The 18,726-nt window shown below is 40.8% G+C and overlaps 1 protein-coding gene across 2 annotated transcripts in view; it reads right to left on the bottom strand.

Annotated features, from left to right (window-relative positions):
• GLP1R (glucagon like peptide 1 receptor) overlaps positions 1–13,718 on the bottom strand; it is a 91,223-nt gene extending 77,505 nt beyond the window's left edge. The window contains exon 1 of one of the 2 annotated variants that reach the window (XM_027735125.2): positions 13,551–13,718. In XM_027735125.2, coding sequence (XP_027590926.1) covers positions 13,551–13,622 — 72 coding nt within the window. In that variant the 5' untranslated portion in view covers positions 13,623–13,718. Of the gene's footprint in view, positions 1–8,657; positions 8,672–13,550 lie in introns of those variants that run through there. The other variant, XM_039389476.1, reaches the window with a different exon arrangement.
• Positions 13,719–18,726: the final 5,008 nt, after the last annotated feature.

The raw sequence follows: 18,726 nt of genomic DNA, 5'->3' as shown, positions 1-18,726 counted from the left end.
GCAGTGTAGATTTTGAGGGCAGAAAGTTCACTGAAACATTTAGGTTTAAAATAGGTAAATAAGCCACTGTATGTGAAATTTCTGCTCAAACATTACCCCAGTCACACATGCATGTGTGCATATACACTCCCCACTCCCCTTCCAAAGCACATAGAAAATAATCATTACATGTCCCATTGCCTTTTTCCTCTCTTATTGTCTTCTTTTCTTCTCTCCCTCTTACAGAGTGCATGCGGAGTCAAGGAAAATATGACTCAAAGCACAGGACCTTCAGAGGATCCACAGTATAAAACAATAATAGTCTCTATTCACTTTCTGACTTTAATTACTGCCTACATTTCTCAGCTGTCTTATCCTCCTTTCTTACACACACACCCACATATAATACTCAAATTTATTTTTACATTATATCTTGCAGAAATGCAGCAAATCTCAATCTAAGATTAATATCTCCAAAGCTGTTGAGATGCTCTTGCACTTTAGTTAGAAGAGCACATTTTAAAAGAAACTCACTACACAGCTTCTCTCTCCACATCTTATTACGCTTTCACCTAGCTCTCAACAGGCTGAAAGCAATCATCAATACTCCTTAAAAATAATAACAAAAAAGATTAAAAAAAAACTAAACCACAAAACAAACCAAGCTATTCTTCATCATTAAGTAATAAAATCACAAATTTTAAAACCATATGAAGGACTAGTTAGGAGATCAGACAGACCTTTAGGATTGACATGGTACATAAATACCACAGAATATGCTGCAATTAAGATTTTACCAAGTGAGTAAAATATTCTTATTATCCACGTAGAATTAAACGTACTAAGTGGAAAAGAAAGGAAAGGTCAATTCTGATCATATTCTTAAAGCCCATAGCCAAAACCAGGCTAGAAATGGCAGGTACACGAAAAATCCTGTGTTCCAACAACTTGCAGGAACAGCTTCTGTTCAGGTCACTGTAAGATGCACCCTCCTTCTTTGTGGCAACCAAAATTTATTTAGATTCAGCGAGTAAGTGTTTGTGCATGCAAATCTTCCACAAAATCCTTTATTCATCAGTCTCCAACTATTAAAATGAGCAAGTCACAAATTCTTTAAGTTACATCCTTTACAATTCCTATCTCCAAAATGAAGGCTCATTTAGCTACACAGTGTTTAAAAAAGGAGCAGGAAAATAGAAAAAAGGACATTTTCATTAGCTTTTCAAAAGAAAAAAAAATACAAATGCTCATCACCACAAGTTCATGAGACTCCAGCTGAGTCCAGAATCTCTCTAGGCTGATCACTATATAAACAAATGTTGGGCTTTTTTTGGGGGGGAGGGGAAATAAAAATCCTAAAAATCTTGGTCTTAACTGGAGTTGTTCAGAAGCATCCACTTCATGGAATTCAAGGGAGGAAACAACACAACCAAAAAAGGCAGTAACTCACTACATGGAGGACAGGAAGACAACACTGGTCAGAGCTGGGACATGCTCCCTGGAGAAGCCCATTAGACAAGCAGCTTGGGCAACCACACAAACACACAGCAGACAGGACAGCTTGTCTGCTTTGTTTCTACCATAACTTTTAATGGAAAGGACACTAACCCACAGAACATCCCTCTTGTCAGATTACTTGGACCAGAAATAGTCAAAAACTTAAGACGGCGCCAGGGCGGAGGAAGAGACAGATGAGAGGGAAAAGAAGGTTAAAGAGAAAACGATTTAGTCAAAACCAAAGTAAGCTGACACTTTCCATTCCCTACTGTTCAAATAGTTTCTTTTCCAGTTTGGATCATAAAACTAAATAAAAGATAAGCATTGCAAAATAAGCGCAAAGGAGTTAGATCACAATGGTAGTGGAAGTTGAACGTTTCCACGTCTGCTGCTTGTCATCCTGTACTTGACAGTGTTCCAAGCTTGTTACAAATTTGCTATGAAACTATCTTCTTCTTTCCCAATGACATAGTCTGCTGTCCATGTTGTCTTTCACAAAATACTTTTCTTCTGTGCTGATCACAGCTGTCCATTGAGCAGGATACAGATACTTTGAACAATGTAATAAATCTGGTTTTTACCAGAATCTGATTTTGCTCCAAATATTTCCAGCATGACAAAACTAGGCGAAAGAGGGAAGAACAGCTATAAATTAAAAACAAACCAAAAAACTCCAGAGACCATAAAGCAGCATCAACATAAAGATCAGCATCTCAGATGTAATTTGGGGACAAGAGAAAGTATTTGGAATTCAAGATTTTTATACAAGTTCTTTCCAGCACACTTTCTCCTTGATCAGTCAGTAAAGGCTCTCTCTCCTTCCCCTTCTTTAAGTACAGGTATATTCATTAATTACTTGAGCAAGTGAATCTTCTTTAAACCTTTACTTAAGCATTATGCCAAGCAGCTCAGATTGAATGGCAAAGCCAAGATTAAAGAAGACTGTAAATCTTTTGGTTGAAAAACTGTTGAGTATTTTCAAAGAAAACAGGGGACACCACCCAGCAATGATTAAAGCCAGTCTGTGAAACAAGCTGCTGAACCTCAGAACTCTACATGTAAGGGGCAATACAAAAGACAGATATGAAGGAAACTAATCATTGAAAGCTTGAGCAAGTAGAAAGTTAACCTCATGAACTGTAAATGATGTTTACATTAGCTTCATTCTCCCAATATTACAGCCTAAAAGTTCCCTAAATAGGATGTGTGGTACCAACAGCTTAGTTTGTTATGAAGGGACTGGTTCTAAAGAATATACTGCTTAACAGTACAAATAGTCTCAATGAAGATGTCTACCGTGCAGCTCTAGCCCCTCCTTCCCCAGCAATCAATTATACAGGAACTGAGAACATTTTCAGACAAACAGTCCTTCAACCCCAGCTCAATATAAAAAGCAATTCATACTCCACTTTCATACTTATAAACTACTTTCTTTAGCTATTAGGTATTTCCAAGGCACCCATCATATTAGTATGGAAGCACACAGATTTGGTGAATTAAGTGCACACAGAAAAAAGCATTACCAGTCCTTCCCCAAACAGGTATTTGGAAGGAGTCTTTTTACTCAATGGATTATAGCAACATGCACATGTGGTCATCCTATTTTATTATTAAAAGCAAGAGTGACAACAGCTCCTACTTTCTATGCAAAACGGAGGACAACACAGTAAACCATTTCCCTATTCAAAAATTAAAACATAAACCCATAGGAATGTTACTCACCTGACTCAATCTCTCCAAAATGAAGAGAATAATATATTAAAGTCTGCAAGTTTAAATATTTCTGTGTCAGATAGTCAAAGAAAAAAAGCAAACACCCCCCCTAAGCCCAAACCTGGACATTTTTCGTCATCTATCAGCCACAAGATGTTCCACCAGTCTTGCATGGAGGCCACAGAGACACATTTAAACACAGATCTTGAGACACCTCTGTTTCTTTTCTCACCTGACTATTCCATTTGCTATTTCTGGAAGAAAGCCTTTGTCTGCAAGTGCAGGCACCATATAAGCTAAAAAAAAACAAACAACCAAACCTCTAACAAAGAACAACTTATGAGTGAGCCACAAGTTACAGTTTGGCCAGATTCCTCGCCACCAACAGCCATTGTCTTGGATGGCACATCTCTCTTGACTGCTCAGACTAACCACGATTACTATACCAACAGGGTAGACAGCTTGTTACCCACCTTCTTTTTTTTCCTGTGTAAAGAAGTCAGAGCCCCAGCCTCAAAGAGGGCCCTAACTGCTTTCTGAAAGCACATACTTCCCACCCACCCTGCCACAGAAATTACTGTTTTCTGTTGAAAACAAGAAACATTTTATCCTGAACAGGTTTTGAAAGAGTTTCCCCACAATACACCATACACACCCCTCAAAACAAACCAGCAATGACAAAAAAACCCCCAAGCCCCTTGCTATCTTCCTTCTAGGAAAGGAAAAAGCATCCTGGAAGATCATCATAAAGATCCAAAGAAGAGAATGCTGTTCACATTTTACACCCTTTTGCTAAAACCAAGAAGAAGTAATCAAAGCTGCACTAACTCAAGGCTTCTTTTACAGAAAATTAAGTCTGCAACTGTAACAGCTTCCTCTAGAATTATATGTAGGGGAAGAGATTATTTCCCCATTTCCCTACTCACAATGTTTAATTGCTGGTGTGATCATGTAAAGGCCTATTTGAGTCCAATCAGCTGATTGTAAGTCTACTGTATGGAGATTTATTAGACCTTTACACCTTGAAAAAAGCTTTGATTGGTGAAATACTACATGCAAATTCAGTTTATAGTTAATTAAGAAAGATGAACAGTGGTACAGGGCAAAAGAAGGCAGGAGTGAGGAGCAAGATGAAAGCTTCCTTCAACCATTAGAGGATGTCCCAACACTCATTTACTCTAAGAAGCAAGTAGCAAAACAGATTAGGAAATACATGAGTAAATAACTAGGAGGCCCTGCTTGAGCAAGAAGGTTGAACCAGTTTACGTCAAGAGGTTCCTTCCAACCTCAGCCATTCTGTGGTTCCAGCCCTGAGACACCAATATGTTTAAAGAAAACATAAAAACAAGGGGGGAGGATGCAGCTTTCAACTCCAGCTTTGTTTCCTGCAGCAAGGCCATTAAGTTAAGAGCTCAAACTATTAAACTGGCATTCCTTTATCATTACATCTCATTAGTAATAAAATCAGTTTTATTCTACAAAGCTTTAATAGCCTCATTCATTACCACCAGGTGTCTTAATCCCCAAAGAGCAATGAACAAATACAGAGCATACTGAATAGTTACAGAATAATTATTCTAAATAGTTATAGAATAATTATTCTAAAGATATCTTCTAATGCAAGCTTATCCTTTAACTAAGTTAGTTAAAAGATAAAATTGCTGCTCCTTGGATGCCCATAGAGAGCAAAGCTGAGTGCAACTGAACGCAGGTTTTTGAAGTTTCCAGTGTCATCTTTTAGCTTAATTCAACTAATAAACAGAATTGCCAAGATGGAGACTTAAAGCACATCTATCACAACAATAAATGTGTTGGAACTTAGTCTTCTGAAATACTGTTCAAACAGGATATTTGTCACCATCTTTATATCTGAAAGCCATCCGTGCCATCTCTGTGATGCTCTATGTTTCCTTTAGAGAAAGGAACATATTAATATATAAACATAATAAACATACATATTAAGAATTTAGGGCTTTTTGAAAGAGGTCCACTACAAACACATCTTAATTTACTTGATGTGCAATTCATAACTACACAGTGTCATTGTAAACAGAACATAATGTCTTGTCTTTTTTTCCAGAGCGTACTCTGCCTGCAGTGCCACCAAGTTTAAAAGGAGTGGTATAATTTTGTTATTCTTACAGTGATGCATTTCAAATGGCACTTAATGAATTTGTCTTCATTAAGAAACAGTAACGGAAAGAGCAGTATATTACAGGGCATCACAGCATCTGACAAAAGCAAAGACCAATTGCTATTTCAAATAATTTAGATTAAATACTACACATTTAATTTTCCCATTTCAAGGAATAAAAACTAAAAGCTTCATTCATTCTGCATGACTAGCTTTTTACAGCAGAACATTTTTATTTGGCAGGAATGGGACCGAAGAAGGCAGATGCAGATTGACCTAACTGAGTATCATTGATCCAGCGATACACAGCTGTAAATCTTATTTGTAACCCAATATCCACAAAACATTTAGAAGTGACTTAGGTGAAAGTGTAGGTGTTTTTACAGGGTCTGGCTCCTTCCAAAACAGCAGTAGCAACTCTAGTGATACTAGGGCACATGAGGCAAGCTGTTACCTTCCTAGATGTTGGGGTTTCCCCCGCACTTTTCACATACTGAGAGAGAGGGAAAAATTCAAGCACTGATGCCTAGTCTCTCATCCTCTTTGAAAGGCATGAAATTTGGATTTCTATGTACAGAACATCTCAGCACAATGATCAGTCTGTAGAGAAGTCACAGCCAGCCCTAAAGGCAACAGGTTTCTGTATTTTGCAAACTTGATAGGTACTTTGCTCTGACACTCTATTCTAGCTTTCAAGGTGCTCACTCAGTCTGAACAACACAAAGGTCACACTGGGATGAGTAAATTAGTAATTTCATAAAGTAGTACTTGAATACAGCATTCTCTAACCTATAAACCAAGATTTTTGAGTTTCCTGGTTTCCCCCTCCAATCAGGTATAAAGACATCTGATATTTGTCAATGCTTCTCTACACCCAACCCTTTCCGCATATCAAAATGAATTACAGCAACTCTTCAGTAGCCTTTGTACAACACTCTAGACATGTCAAAGGAGCAAACAATGTTATCAATTTCCATCTTGAAGAAAACCTATGAAGAGTCTACTGCATTGCCAGGAGTCTGTGCATATCAGGAAATTAATCTTACGATAGAAGCCTGCAGATATCAGCCATGTCAGTCTCTCCCAGAAGGCTCACAAGGCAATAATTACTACTTTTTCACACTGCAGCATAATAGTTACATTAACTCCATACTACAGAATTTCTTCCAGGCAGCTGCAGAAGGAGAAAACTAGACCAGAAACACCACCCAAAGGGAGCAAGTTTTCTGCAATTACTTTATCTGCCAAAGTTCAGAGTTAGACTCTTTTACAGGAGGGGGCAAAAAAAAAAAAAAATCTGCTGTGTTGCTGACAACACACATGGCACACTGTGCCTAGGATTTATCTTCCACTCAACAAAAAGCTAAGAAAGAGCCAAATATCACAGAAGGGTGCTAGTCAAAAGTCAAGAGGAAGTTAGTCTACTGATTGCAACCCATTCCCAGAGACAGGGTTTCAGAGATGAATGGCAGTACAGAATACAAGATTTAGCCACATCCACCAAGGCTCCTGCTAACACAGACATCAAATGCTTTCTTGTATGCATTCTGCATACATGGCCTTGCATCTAACAACTAGGTTAGAAACAGTCTCCCCATGTAATTCAGCACAAACCCTTCACCCTTTCTTCTCTCCATTAAAAGCTATCTCATCTTGAAAAAAAACTAAAGACTTGGTCGTAAGATCCCTGCAATTGCAAGGACATACCATATCCCTTCACCTACTATCCTCCTAATGCCTTATACAGTGACAGGAAACATCAAAGAAAAAAAAATGTTCTGGAATGCTTTTGAAGTTCAGTTCTGTTTTAGGGTGGGTTTCTGGTTTTGTTTTGGGTTTTTTTTGTTTTGTTTTGTTTTTTTTTTTTAAGGTGGTCACAGGTCTTGACACCTATCAAGGTAATAAGGTAATCCTCTGATTCATTTGCTCTAAGACGTTCTTAGAGGACTGGGTCCCCCTTGCTGCAGTTGACAAGTCACCTACTTGTCATCTGTATTTTATATTCCCCAATTGCACTCTATATTGTCATGCAGTCCAATTACACTCAGGGCTCTTTCAAATGTCAAGAAAGACTGAGTTGATAAAAGACATGAGATATCCAAAATTTGACTCAGTCTGGTCACATGAAAAACTCTTTGAAACTCAGTTGCAAAAACGTTGAGCTGCAATGAAACAACTGGAATATGCTTTAAACAAACAAACAAAAATTTCAGTTTTCATAATGAAATAATACATAAGGATGAATTGCATCCAGGAGATGTTGGCCAACACCACGAGCAGTGAGTGCTGTTAACTATGGAGCAGAAAGGGACCTGGGGGTCCTGGTCAATGGCAAGTTGAATATGAGTCAGCAGTGCCCTGGCAGCCAGGAGGGCCAACCATGTCCTGGGGGGCATCAGGGAAAGCATCACCAGCCAATCGAGGGAGGTGATTGTCCGGTTCTACTCTTCACTGGGGCAGCCTCATCTTGAATATTATGTGCAGTTTTGGGCACTACAATATAAGAAGGACAATGAGAAAGCACAATGAGAAAGCAGGTTTGCTTTCCTAAACTTCTCCCACAGTGCAGCAGAGAACACATAAGAGGAGCAACAGAGCAACGGAAAGGGCAGCAACAAACAACAGGTAAAACCACACTTCAAGACTAGAATGCAAGTTTCAAAAATTGTCCTGAAGGCAAAGAAGGCACCGGAAGACTAGCAGGGCATGTGAGCAAGCAGGACAAGGCAAGATCACAACAGGTGAATGCAGATGAGCTCAAGGGACAGATGAGCATAAGACAAAAATACGGTAATTGGAAATGCCAGCATAAAACAACTGAGGAAAAAGATGGCGAGAGGGTGAACTAACAATGAAATGCAATCAATTTCAAGAAAAATAGCAGTCAATACCAGACTGCAATAAGGCAGCAATCCATTAACAATCAATTATGGTGAAACAGCAATAAAATGTAGTCAGTAAAAATGACCAACTGAAGGAACTATTCTTTTCCACATGTATAAACTACAATTTCCCCTACCCAGTTACCATTTTTTCGATTGTTCATTCAATTAAATTAAGCCCATGTCTTTTCTATACATAACTGCAGTATTTAAGAAGACATACTTGAACCCCCTGCGGGGGCTGCTCACAAGGTTTCATGTAAGCATTTGTGAAAGAGCTGTTTATGTTATCACTGTATTAATTCATTCACAAGCATCAGAGGGCAGCGGGAGTTGCTTGTCTCTTTAAGACAGTAAGACCATAGAGATTAAGAGGAAGACAACTGGTGCAAATCCACTCATTCTCCACAAAGATGTGCCACACTGTACCCCAGAAACACCGGCAAGCTTACTGAAGTCCCAGTAAAACTGCAGGGAGTTCTTCCTTGGATGGATCCATATCCATAGCAGTTAAGAGTACAGTCATCTACTTTCCTCCAGCAGTGGAAGAGGTGGGGTTTCCATTTCTGTGCTTACAAACCACAGATTATTATGATGATGCAACTTTGCCTGGAGATTCTCCTCATGCCTACGAAGATCAACATGCATTTCATAAACATTCACCCCAAAGGATCACCGCAATGCAGCGATCACAGGCCAGTGTGGTTGAAATTTATAAATACCAGTTTCCAACACTGAAAAAAAAGAGGCATCAAAGAGCAGTATTCAGCCACCAACAGCAAACTTTCTTCACCCGTTATAAGTTGCTGCATATAAAACTATGACATTTGAAGGGGTTACCTTCCATTTGACAAGCTAGAGAACCCTTGCTACTGTTTTCCCTATTCCTCTTCTAATGGGAAGCATTGGATAGAAGCAATAAACTTGGTCTTTTTTTTTTTTTGGTAGCTAGGTTAGGAAGATTTATTTATTTAAAGGAGCTCCTGTCTGATGTTTTAATTCAGGCTCACAAGAAAACAATATTATAGAGCTTAAATAAAAGGTCTCTTATCTATTGAGCTGACAACTTTTTTTCCAGAAACAGAGACATCCCTGCAATTGTGTACACTTACTTTTGTTAAGACACAAACTAATAGAACTGATGTACTGCACCAAGGAAACGTCAGCAGTCAGCCTTGGCGGCAGTACCTACACTGGTTTACCACAGAGAAAGAAACACAAAAGCCTTTATTGAAAGAAGCCAAACAAAAACATAACAGCTTTCATTTCCCTACAGCATCACAGAAGGAAACAATCAGTTTTGAAAAGGACTTTTCCAAGTTATAAACTAGCGAAGGCTCTGTGATTTCAGAGATAACAGCTCCTCCTGGTGTGTCCTCTCAAGTAACTGGCAATCAATCAATGCAGCAAATTAAAGCCCTGTTTAGTCTGACAGACTAACAGAAACAGGATATGATACAATACCTTTAAAAGTCTGTTTGACAGCCAGCAGACAACTGTTTATGCTTTGTATATCAGGCCCAGTTTCACTAAACTTTATCCCAGCTATAGAGCTACAACTTTTGGAGGGCAGGAGTTTTAGTTTTGCAAAGCTCTATCACTTCCATCACTTTGAGAATATAAGTTTTCTTCTCACAGAAGACAGCTACATGCACTTGTACAACCATGAAACATGTCCTTCTGTGCCCAGATGTATCTACCTGCACTTTACCTCAAATACTTTTGTCCAAACTCTTTCAGATTGCTGCCTAGTCTGGGCAGGAGGCAGGATGGTGCGTGTGGAGTGGTGCTGGTGCAGTAATGGCGAGAGAATTATGGGGAAGGTGGCAGAATTTAAGAGCTGTTTCACGAACTTAAACTTTCCTGGAAAAGACATCAGAGCTTTAAAACAATGCCAAGGGCCAAGTCATTTTGCTGTGTGAAATACAGTCCATTCCTTTGGCCTGGGTTGGAAGAGACCTTAAAGATGATTTAATTCCAAACCCTTTGCCATGGGCAGGGATGCCACACACTACACCAGGTTGCTCCGAGCTCCATCCAATCTGGTTTTGAACACTGCCAGGGATGGGGCATCCACAGCTTCTCTGAGCAACCTGTCCCAGTGCCTCACCACACTCACATTTCCCTAGTATCCTTTCTCTTTCGGTTTGGAACCAATTCCCTTGTCCTGTCACTACATGCTCTTGTCCTAGGCTCCTTAAGCCTAAAATGTCATATGCCATCCCTGGTCCTCCCCAATGTAGTTATGTTTGGGATATTATAACAAGTAAGTATCTCCTTTTTAGCTTGTATAACCAGATTTGCTATGTTAGGCCATCTGTCTTTGTAGCAAACACAGTCACTAGTTTTATAAAATTACAGTTGTTTCTAAAAAAAAAGGTAAAAGCAAACAACAACCCCCACACACACAAGTTTTATGAATACATAAAGGTTTTAGTCATTTGGGATAGCAATTTAATCTGTATTGAATTACTTAATAGGACAATCATCTAATTTAAGTTTTACACCATACTAATATAGTCACGAATTTAAGTAGCCTACAAATATTAAGTTTTTAAGAATCTGGCCATACTCCTGGGAAAGAAGCCCATTACCTAGAAACCAGCCAAGAATCCTTGAATAATTACTTCAACAAGGTAGCCCAGTGTCAGACCTTGTCTGTTAACCCTTTCCTCCACTGCTTTCTATACCTCTGTCAGTACATGCCGCTGAGACTGGTCTGGCATATTTTGATTTGCAGAGAGCAGGCGACACCTTTATGCAAGCTTCTGGGAAAGAAAAGGAGTAACTCCGAACTTCCAGCCAACCTAAGTATGAAGGGGGTTTATCCTATTAATAAAGATGTAGTTCAACTCCCCATCCTTGCTTCTGAAAGGAATCACTAGCTTCCACGTCACTTTTCTATTTGTAACATCCACATACCCTTACACTCTAATTAATGTTGATATTGACGCAAGTGCTCTTCTATTCCCATACCAGAGCACTTCAGAAATAAGAGGTGAGGAGATCAAAAGATGTGTAACCTTTCCACTGAATTCATCTGTACTTCCACTCAGGTGCCTGTATTACTCACATTTAGGCTCTGGAACAGAAGCACCAGGGTAGTCTGAAGAACAGAACCCCCAGCTAAGAATTGTGGCACAGCTCCTTTCTGCTCTTCACTGACATTTAAACTACTTTCTTCAAGATTATCTTATCAAACCTTTGAGCATTAAGTACTACATAGACAAACAGGATGCAAAATCCAAATCCAATAGAGAAGTGGATGGTAGGGAACCAGTGGCCAGCTGTGTGTCAGCTCTCTCAGCATCAGGGCATCACTCTTCAAGGCCAAGCAGGTAAAGGACACAGGCTTGTCATTAGTAGTAAGATTCTGCAGTGCAGCCATGTGCTACCAGCTCTCAGTCATTTTATTATCCTTAATGCTGTAAGGAAGATCTAGACACTTATTAAGGAATTTCCAGTCACCCTGCATTTAAGATGATGGCATGTAAGCAGCACAAGCTCAGATAAAAACTCTGGACTTAAATTTTTCTTCCTTCTACAAACATTCTCAGCTTACTCTTCTTCCCTTTCTCACTTTTTTGAGGAGTTGATGGGAGAGACAGGGAAGGCCAAAGTAAAACAGCAGTCACAGCACCAATAAAATACTTCTTCCCCCAACTCTGTATTAAATTATTCTACCTTCCTCTCACATCTGTCTTGTGTATTTAAACCAGAAGACCTCGCAACTGACTGTTTTTTAACCAAGATTTTACTACCCACTACTGGGTTTCAGTTTACCTTAAATATTACCTCTAACGCTATTCTAAGTGGAATTAGAACAAAGAATCTGGATAGCCAAGATCTCGTGCTTTCGTACAGTTAGGATTGAGCAGAGTACTTTGTACAGTTTCTCAGAATACAAGCACCACTACTCTAGAGAAGTTGTCAGATAAGACCCTCTAGTGTCAGAAAAGGCTATAAAAGTACACACTTTATTGCATGATTGAAGTCACAGTGTTGAGGGCAGAGAAGACTCTTCTCACCTGCCCCCAGTTCTGCATCCAGCTAAAGGAGACCTCTTTGCTAGAAAAGGTACATCAATTCTCTACCACTGCTATCCCTACCATTAGTTTACTCTGTGGTACAAGCTCAGGTTGCTCAGTGCCTTATCCTGTCAAATACCAAACACCTCCCCAGGTGGAGTCTCTCCGGGCCTCTCTAAGCTCCCGTTTCAGTCTTATCATCTTCATGATGAAGAGATTTTCCTAACCAGAATCTTCTCTCATGCAAATTGTGCCTGTTGCTCCTTTAAGGGCCTGAAGTAGATAGCAAGGAAAACAAACCCACCAAAAAAAGAAACAAAAAACAACCCAGAAGCCAATTCATAAGACAGTGCTACAGACTTAGATCTAGTTGGGTATTAAACAGATCCTTAGTGCTGTTCTGTGTAAATCTGTAACCTCAAAAACTTTTAGCAACTGAAAAGGAACCGCATAGGCAGTACATTTGGTTTATCATCAGCTACACTGTCCTTTCCTTCACCTCTGGAGCCCACAACTTCCACTTCGAGCCTGTCCTTGTTCTCCCTATAGCAGTAGCCTCCTGCTGCCACCTCCAACGCTGTAACCTCCATCCGTCCCCACCAGCCTCTTGTCTTTCTCTGTCCCCAATCCACCAAATCGCAGTCAGCTTTCTCCGTTCATCACCCCTTCCTTCATTCTCTCCCTCTTCCCCACCGCCAACCCTTGCTCTTCACACAGATTATATTTTGTTTTCCCAGCCTCGCGCTGTGTCACAGCCGACCCTACAATCGCCCGCCACGACCCTGCTCTGGTTTTCCCACGGCACTACATCTGCTTGACAAAACAGACACGCGTGTTATTTCCTGTCGGTAACAGGGGGAGCGTTACCTCGAGGGCAATGCCCTCGCAGCAGCAGCATCTCCTTTCCTCACTCCGTTCGCCTTAAACCCAAACCCGTCTCCCTCCCATCCCCGATCCCCCGGCGGGGGCGCGCACGACGGGCGCGGGACCCGCGCAGGGACCCACGCGCGGAGAAGTCCCCGCGCTCCAGCGGCCGCTCGTTGTGCCGCAGTTGTTGGCGCGAGAACCCAAAAAGTAACGCGTTTAAACTTCCCACTTCTCTTCCAGGTGCGCCTGGACCCGCGGCCACGTCCCGCAGCCCTCCCGCCGCTCCCGCGTTCCGCTCCACGGGGCGGAGCGCAGCCCCCGGCCCAGCACCGACAGGGGGCGCGGAATCCCCTCGGGGCTCCGGGCCGGGCAGCGGCGGGGCAGGGGCAGCGCCCCCCGGGCAGGGGCAGGGGGCCGGCGCCCCCGCCGCTCAGCGCGGCACTCACTCACCCGCCTCGCCGGGAGGGACCTTCCCGCGGCCGCCAGCAGCAGGAGAGCGAAGCCGAGCGGCGAGAAGGGCATGTCCGGGGCGGCCCCCCCATGCGCGGGGGCCCGGCGAAGCTCCGCTGCGGGAACGGTGGCGACGGCGGCCGCTTTTGTATCGGCGGCGGAGGCGGGGAGGGGCCGGCCCAGGTACGGCCCGGCCCGGCCCGGCGCCGCCCGGCGGGGATGGGGAGCCGCGGCCGCCGCCGGCGTGGGGGGGGTCGCTCCGCGGGGCGCGGGCGGGTGTCGGGAGTCGGCAGCGCAAAGGGCTGTTTCGGCGAGGGGAAGGGAAGGGAAAGGAAAGAAAAAAGCTGAGGAAGCGCCTTTGCGACGACGCCATCCCCCCACCTTCGCAACTTCTTATTTTCTTTTATTTGACTCTGAATCTTTTCACGCTTGTGCATCTTGGTGACCTTCACGCTGTTCGAGACGTCCGAGTTTTATTAGGTTTTAATAATAGTAAATGCAATTACCCATTTATAACATGAATTTGCGGAGCTGCACGTCAGATCAGAGCTTGGTTTTTAAGCTGAGGATGGGGCACAGGTCAGTCCTGGCAGAAGTATGATGTGTAAATTTGGAGGATTTAGAATACTTACTTGCCAAGCTCTGCATCTGCTTTTTGCTAGATTCGTATTATTGTTCTTATTTATTCACTTTGCGCTGACTCATAAAACTAAACTTCCACTAAATCACTTATATTTTATGAAATTATACACCAGAATCCAGAAGAAGAAATCATACAGAGCCATCAGAAGTAAAGCTCAAAATTGAACCAGGAAGTGGGGAAAATATTTCATATTGGTCTGTTAGATGCTACTGGAATATAAAAAAGTTAAGAGCTTAAATATTAATGATGTGTATTAATTTCAAATACAACACAGCATCAGGCTGGGAGTGTAACTAGTCAGAGCGTCGATGCTGTGAGATCATGAAATCATGACATTGCCCAGAGTGTGAATTGCCAGGGCAATTACATCTCAACAGCTAACTCCAGAAGAAAGAATTTCTCATGGTAGTTTGGTTGACAGAAGACTGAAAAGATATTTCTTTCAACTTTTCTAAAGTGAGAGGAAAAAAAAAGATTGAAGGAAAAAAATTATTACTACCTTCAGGCCAGGCAAAGGACACCTTTAAGTAAAGGGAAAGAGACCTCTTCCACCTGGATAGCACTGTCAGCCTTAACAGGGTACACCTATTTCACTTGGAAATCTTTACTGCTCTCTATTGTTTCTGCACCAGGCTTATTAATTAAGTTTTTCAATTAGGACTTCTGCTCCCAAGACAACTCCCAGCATCTGTGCATAGCTGCTTTTGCAAGACCTTAGTATGCTCACCTCTCCCTTGAAAAGCCTTATCAGGGCTACAAGGGTGACACATATCAGGTTGGAAGCAGAGGTTTTACTTTGAAATAATTCTGTTTTCCAGAAATAATCAAAGTAACTCTTCAGGGATGATGACATCATAACATGGGATAATGACCAAGGAACCAGGCAAGAGTTAAGGCTTACTACCTGCAGCCTGCACTGTGTACCCTCTAAGTTATCTTTGTGGGAGGTGGTCTGCATGGCTGATGTCAAGCAAGGATGAGCTGGCTGAAGGAGGAAGTCCTGTGGATGGTCCTTTTTAGACAAACAGCACAGGACAGAACAAAGTCATATTACCAGAATGTTGAAGGACGCCATGGCCAAAAGAGAAACTTTCCTAATTAAGGTGCACTTAAATGTTAAAATGAAAACTCAGTATATGCTGATAAGCTCAATGAAGTACATGCTACCACATATATGACTGTATTACTCAATTCTCCCCTTAGATCATGCTATACATAAGCAGGAGGGAAAGTATAAGACTGGACTAAGCAGGGTAGAAATATCACCTAGTTAGGGGGAAGACCCAAAAGGACCTGGGAGAGAGACCCTGGAGACAGACTCTTCTCTCCTGTTCCTCCCCCCAAGCAGGGATGCCTTCTTGGCAAGCTTCTGCATACAATTATTATTACCTGGGTTATCATAACAGTAGTATTATTGGAGCTCTATTGCAGCAAATGCAATTCCAAATCTGTATTTCTGTTGCTTCACTAAACCACACTAGTAGTGAATCTGTGATTGCACAAGTTCCAGTGAACATGGCCAGACCTACCATGTTGAAACCAGTATTCATGAAATCTGTGCTTGTGGAAGTTCCTATTGAACGAGATCACACTTACAGTGCCAAATTGGCTATAATCAGAAATTAAGCCCAGCCGCACCCAGCCCCTCTGATCTCTGAGGAGCAGCTGGAGCACAAGGGGGTTTATTTTCATGCTAAATTTCTATACTCTTAACACAACAATACACTAGTGTTATCTACATGACAGGAGGAAAAAATCAAAACTGATTGGAGTAAACTCTGAACATGAACATTTTCACTGTGCCCAGTGAGAAGCTGTTAATAAATTTCAGAAGACTGAGCAAATCCTTTTGACCTAAATCACTGTATTAAAAGACAGGTCATTTTCCTAGAGATGGAAAGGTAATAAATTCAATAAATTCAAATTTTTTTGGGGGAAATGCTGTTGAAATTTGTCTCTCAAACCTGAGTCTGCTAGATTTTTGTTATATTTATTCATTATTTTATTTATACTAAAATTTAACTTGATATTTCATTAGTGTTTATGCAAGAAAAGAACAGTTTGAAAATAGCCAAGTGCAGCATTAAAATGACACAACTTGAATTTGTAATTTGAAAAGAAGCTGGGGTCCTTTCTGTTTGAAAAATAAAATGCAATGAGTTGACAAAGCTTTGTTCAACTTCAGAATTTTGTTTCTTTAGGCAAGCACTTCTTTTGCTGTACCTGAGACTGTAGATGTTATTTAAAATGCAGAACTTTGTAATTTTTCTCTTGTTCCTTTACCTGCCGGCTGGACCACAGCTCTCATGTATTAAGGAGGCTCCCATGTATTAAGGAGGAGCTGCCTTGCAGTTACACTGCAACACAGGCATTATTGTATGCCTATAACCAATAAGCATTATTAATGCCGTTTACTTTTCATAGAGGGCAAAACTGCATTTTGAAAAAAGCTCAGTGTCTCTTTTACTAATCTCCCCTGATAATCCCTTTCTATGGAGGCTGCATAACCAGTCACTTGCCATGGGAGGTTTCTGCAGGCAAGTGATAAAGCCTCCACAAGGGTTCAGGTGCTCTGCTATCTAAAAATTGTCACCACTGGACTCTTACATGCAGCAAGTAACACCCTGTCCCATGAGAGACTGAATGCTTTGTCTCTGAAATTTTCTAAAGAGAAAAATCTGTTGTGGAGAAACTGCATGTTTCTGCTTTGACATTTGCTGGGTAACAGACATTTTCCTAAGCTGCCATAGGCAGTATCATAAGGAATGTTGTCAGTTTGCACTGCAAGTCACCCACTTTTTGCTTCTCTGTGACCAGTAACTACTATCTTCTATAAACATCCTCTTTTACAGCAACTTTTTTTGGGACAGAGACATACAACTCTCGGAAACAACCTCAGTGCAAATAGATCTAAACTCTTAGTTAAATTTTATTCCTTTCTATTTTGTACATGTGTATTTAAAGTTGCAGGGTACACAGCTGCTGAGATTTGGAGAATTTTACTGAGACTCAGGATTTATATGAAAACTGGACAGAGTGGCTGCCCTGTACAGGGGTTGTGCAAGTGTTGCCCATGTGCCTGAAAGTCTGTTAACCATTTGCTCTTGTGTTTTGTACCTGTAGTGTGCTGCAGCAGTGAATATGGTTTGGCTCATTTTTTTCTTTACAAACCCAAGAGGAACTGTCAGTAAAGATCTTTCCAAGCTCAATAGAAGCTAAGGTGTCTGAGCTGAGGACTAGCACCTATGAAGTTGTTCAAACAAATCCCTCAGACATTTGAAATATGTGCTTAGGAAAGGAAGCGGAAGAATGTTAGTGTTGAATCATTGAATTTAAATGGTGTTTGGAGAATTGTAATTCATATTGATACCTACTTAACTGAAATAAAAGTTTATCTAAGCTGAATCCTTCTGTAGGCCTCCTAGGGAAAAAAAAAAGGTATCTCTGAGCAGGATTATGCAAATGAGAGTTACAAACATATAAGCCACAACTGTGATTACAAGCACCTATTGGTGTTTAGAAAGGACGTCATCTTGCCTTGGAGCTAGATATACTCCTACATATTTGGAGAAACTAAATCATATAAATTACACCTTGAAACCTGAACTTTGGGTAAAACTCAAAGTGATCTTAGAGTATTCTGAATCAGAACATGGCTACAGCAAATAGTTATGTGACAGATCCATGTACAAAACTTTTCAATGTTTTAAAAGAGCATTAGGAAGCAGGAGCATTTCTTCTGGTTACTGGCCATTAGTACACATTTTGCATTGAATCTCATTATTTTTAATTTAGTGCTTATAAGCATTTATTATTCTTGTTACTTAAGTTACGTGCCCACATGCGGGACACTGTGCTCAGTACATGAAATGTCTCATGGTGACTGCACAGGGCTGGAACGCAGGGGTTGAAATGACCCACCCTTCCATAATTGTAGATGCAGACTCAGAATGAATGAACATAAAGAGTTACTAGATTGCAGTTCCAGACATAAGAGACTGGGTTTATGTAAATATATGAGAACAGTGCTTGATCGAAATGGACAGCTCCATTTTTCAACTGTCAGATAATATGGCTTGTACACTTTGGGCTATATATTTCTTGATGACAACAAAGAAATGAGTGCAAATATAATTTTTTTTAAACTAAAGTTTTGTAAACTATATAATGAACTGAAATAGTTGTACCTACTTTTAGAACCCAGCTGCCTTCTGGAATTTATTCTGTGTAATGATTATATGGAGGGAATGATTTAGATAGGTATTTAATTTCAATATAAAGCTTAGATTCTCTGTCTTATAAAGAAGAAATTGATTTCAATCTTTTCCATAAAGTGTTGTTGTAGGATTTGTATGTCTCTGTGTCTGAATGTGACCCAACGTTCCTGTATTTAAGATTCTTAGAAGTATAGAAGTGTCAAGGCTATTTGCAGTCATGTAATATAATAGAAAATAACTTTATTACAGTTTGAATTTTCTACCAAAATCCCCAATTCCTAATTAAAATTTCCTGATTAAAAATCCTGTGTTCAAA

Source organism: Pipra filicauda, unplaced genomic scaffold (genome assembly GCF_003945595.2).
Source record: "Pipra filicauda isolate LSUMZ 115617 unplaced genomic scaffold, ASM394559v2 scaffold72_size3293161_pilon, whole genome shotgun sequence".
Lineage (NCBI taxonomy): Eukaryota > Metazoa > Chordata > Aves > Passeriformes > Pipridae > Pipra > Pipra filicauda.
The sequence above is the reverse complement of the archived record's forward strand: the minus strand, read 5'-3'. Positions and strand labels throughout refer to the sequence as shown.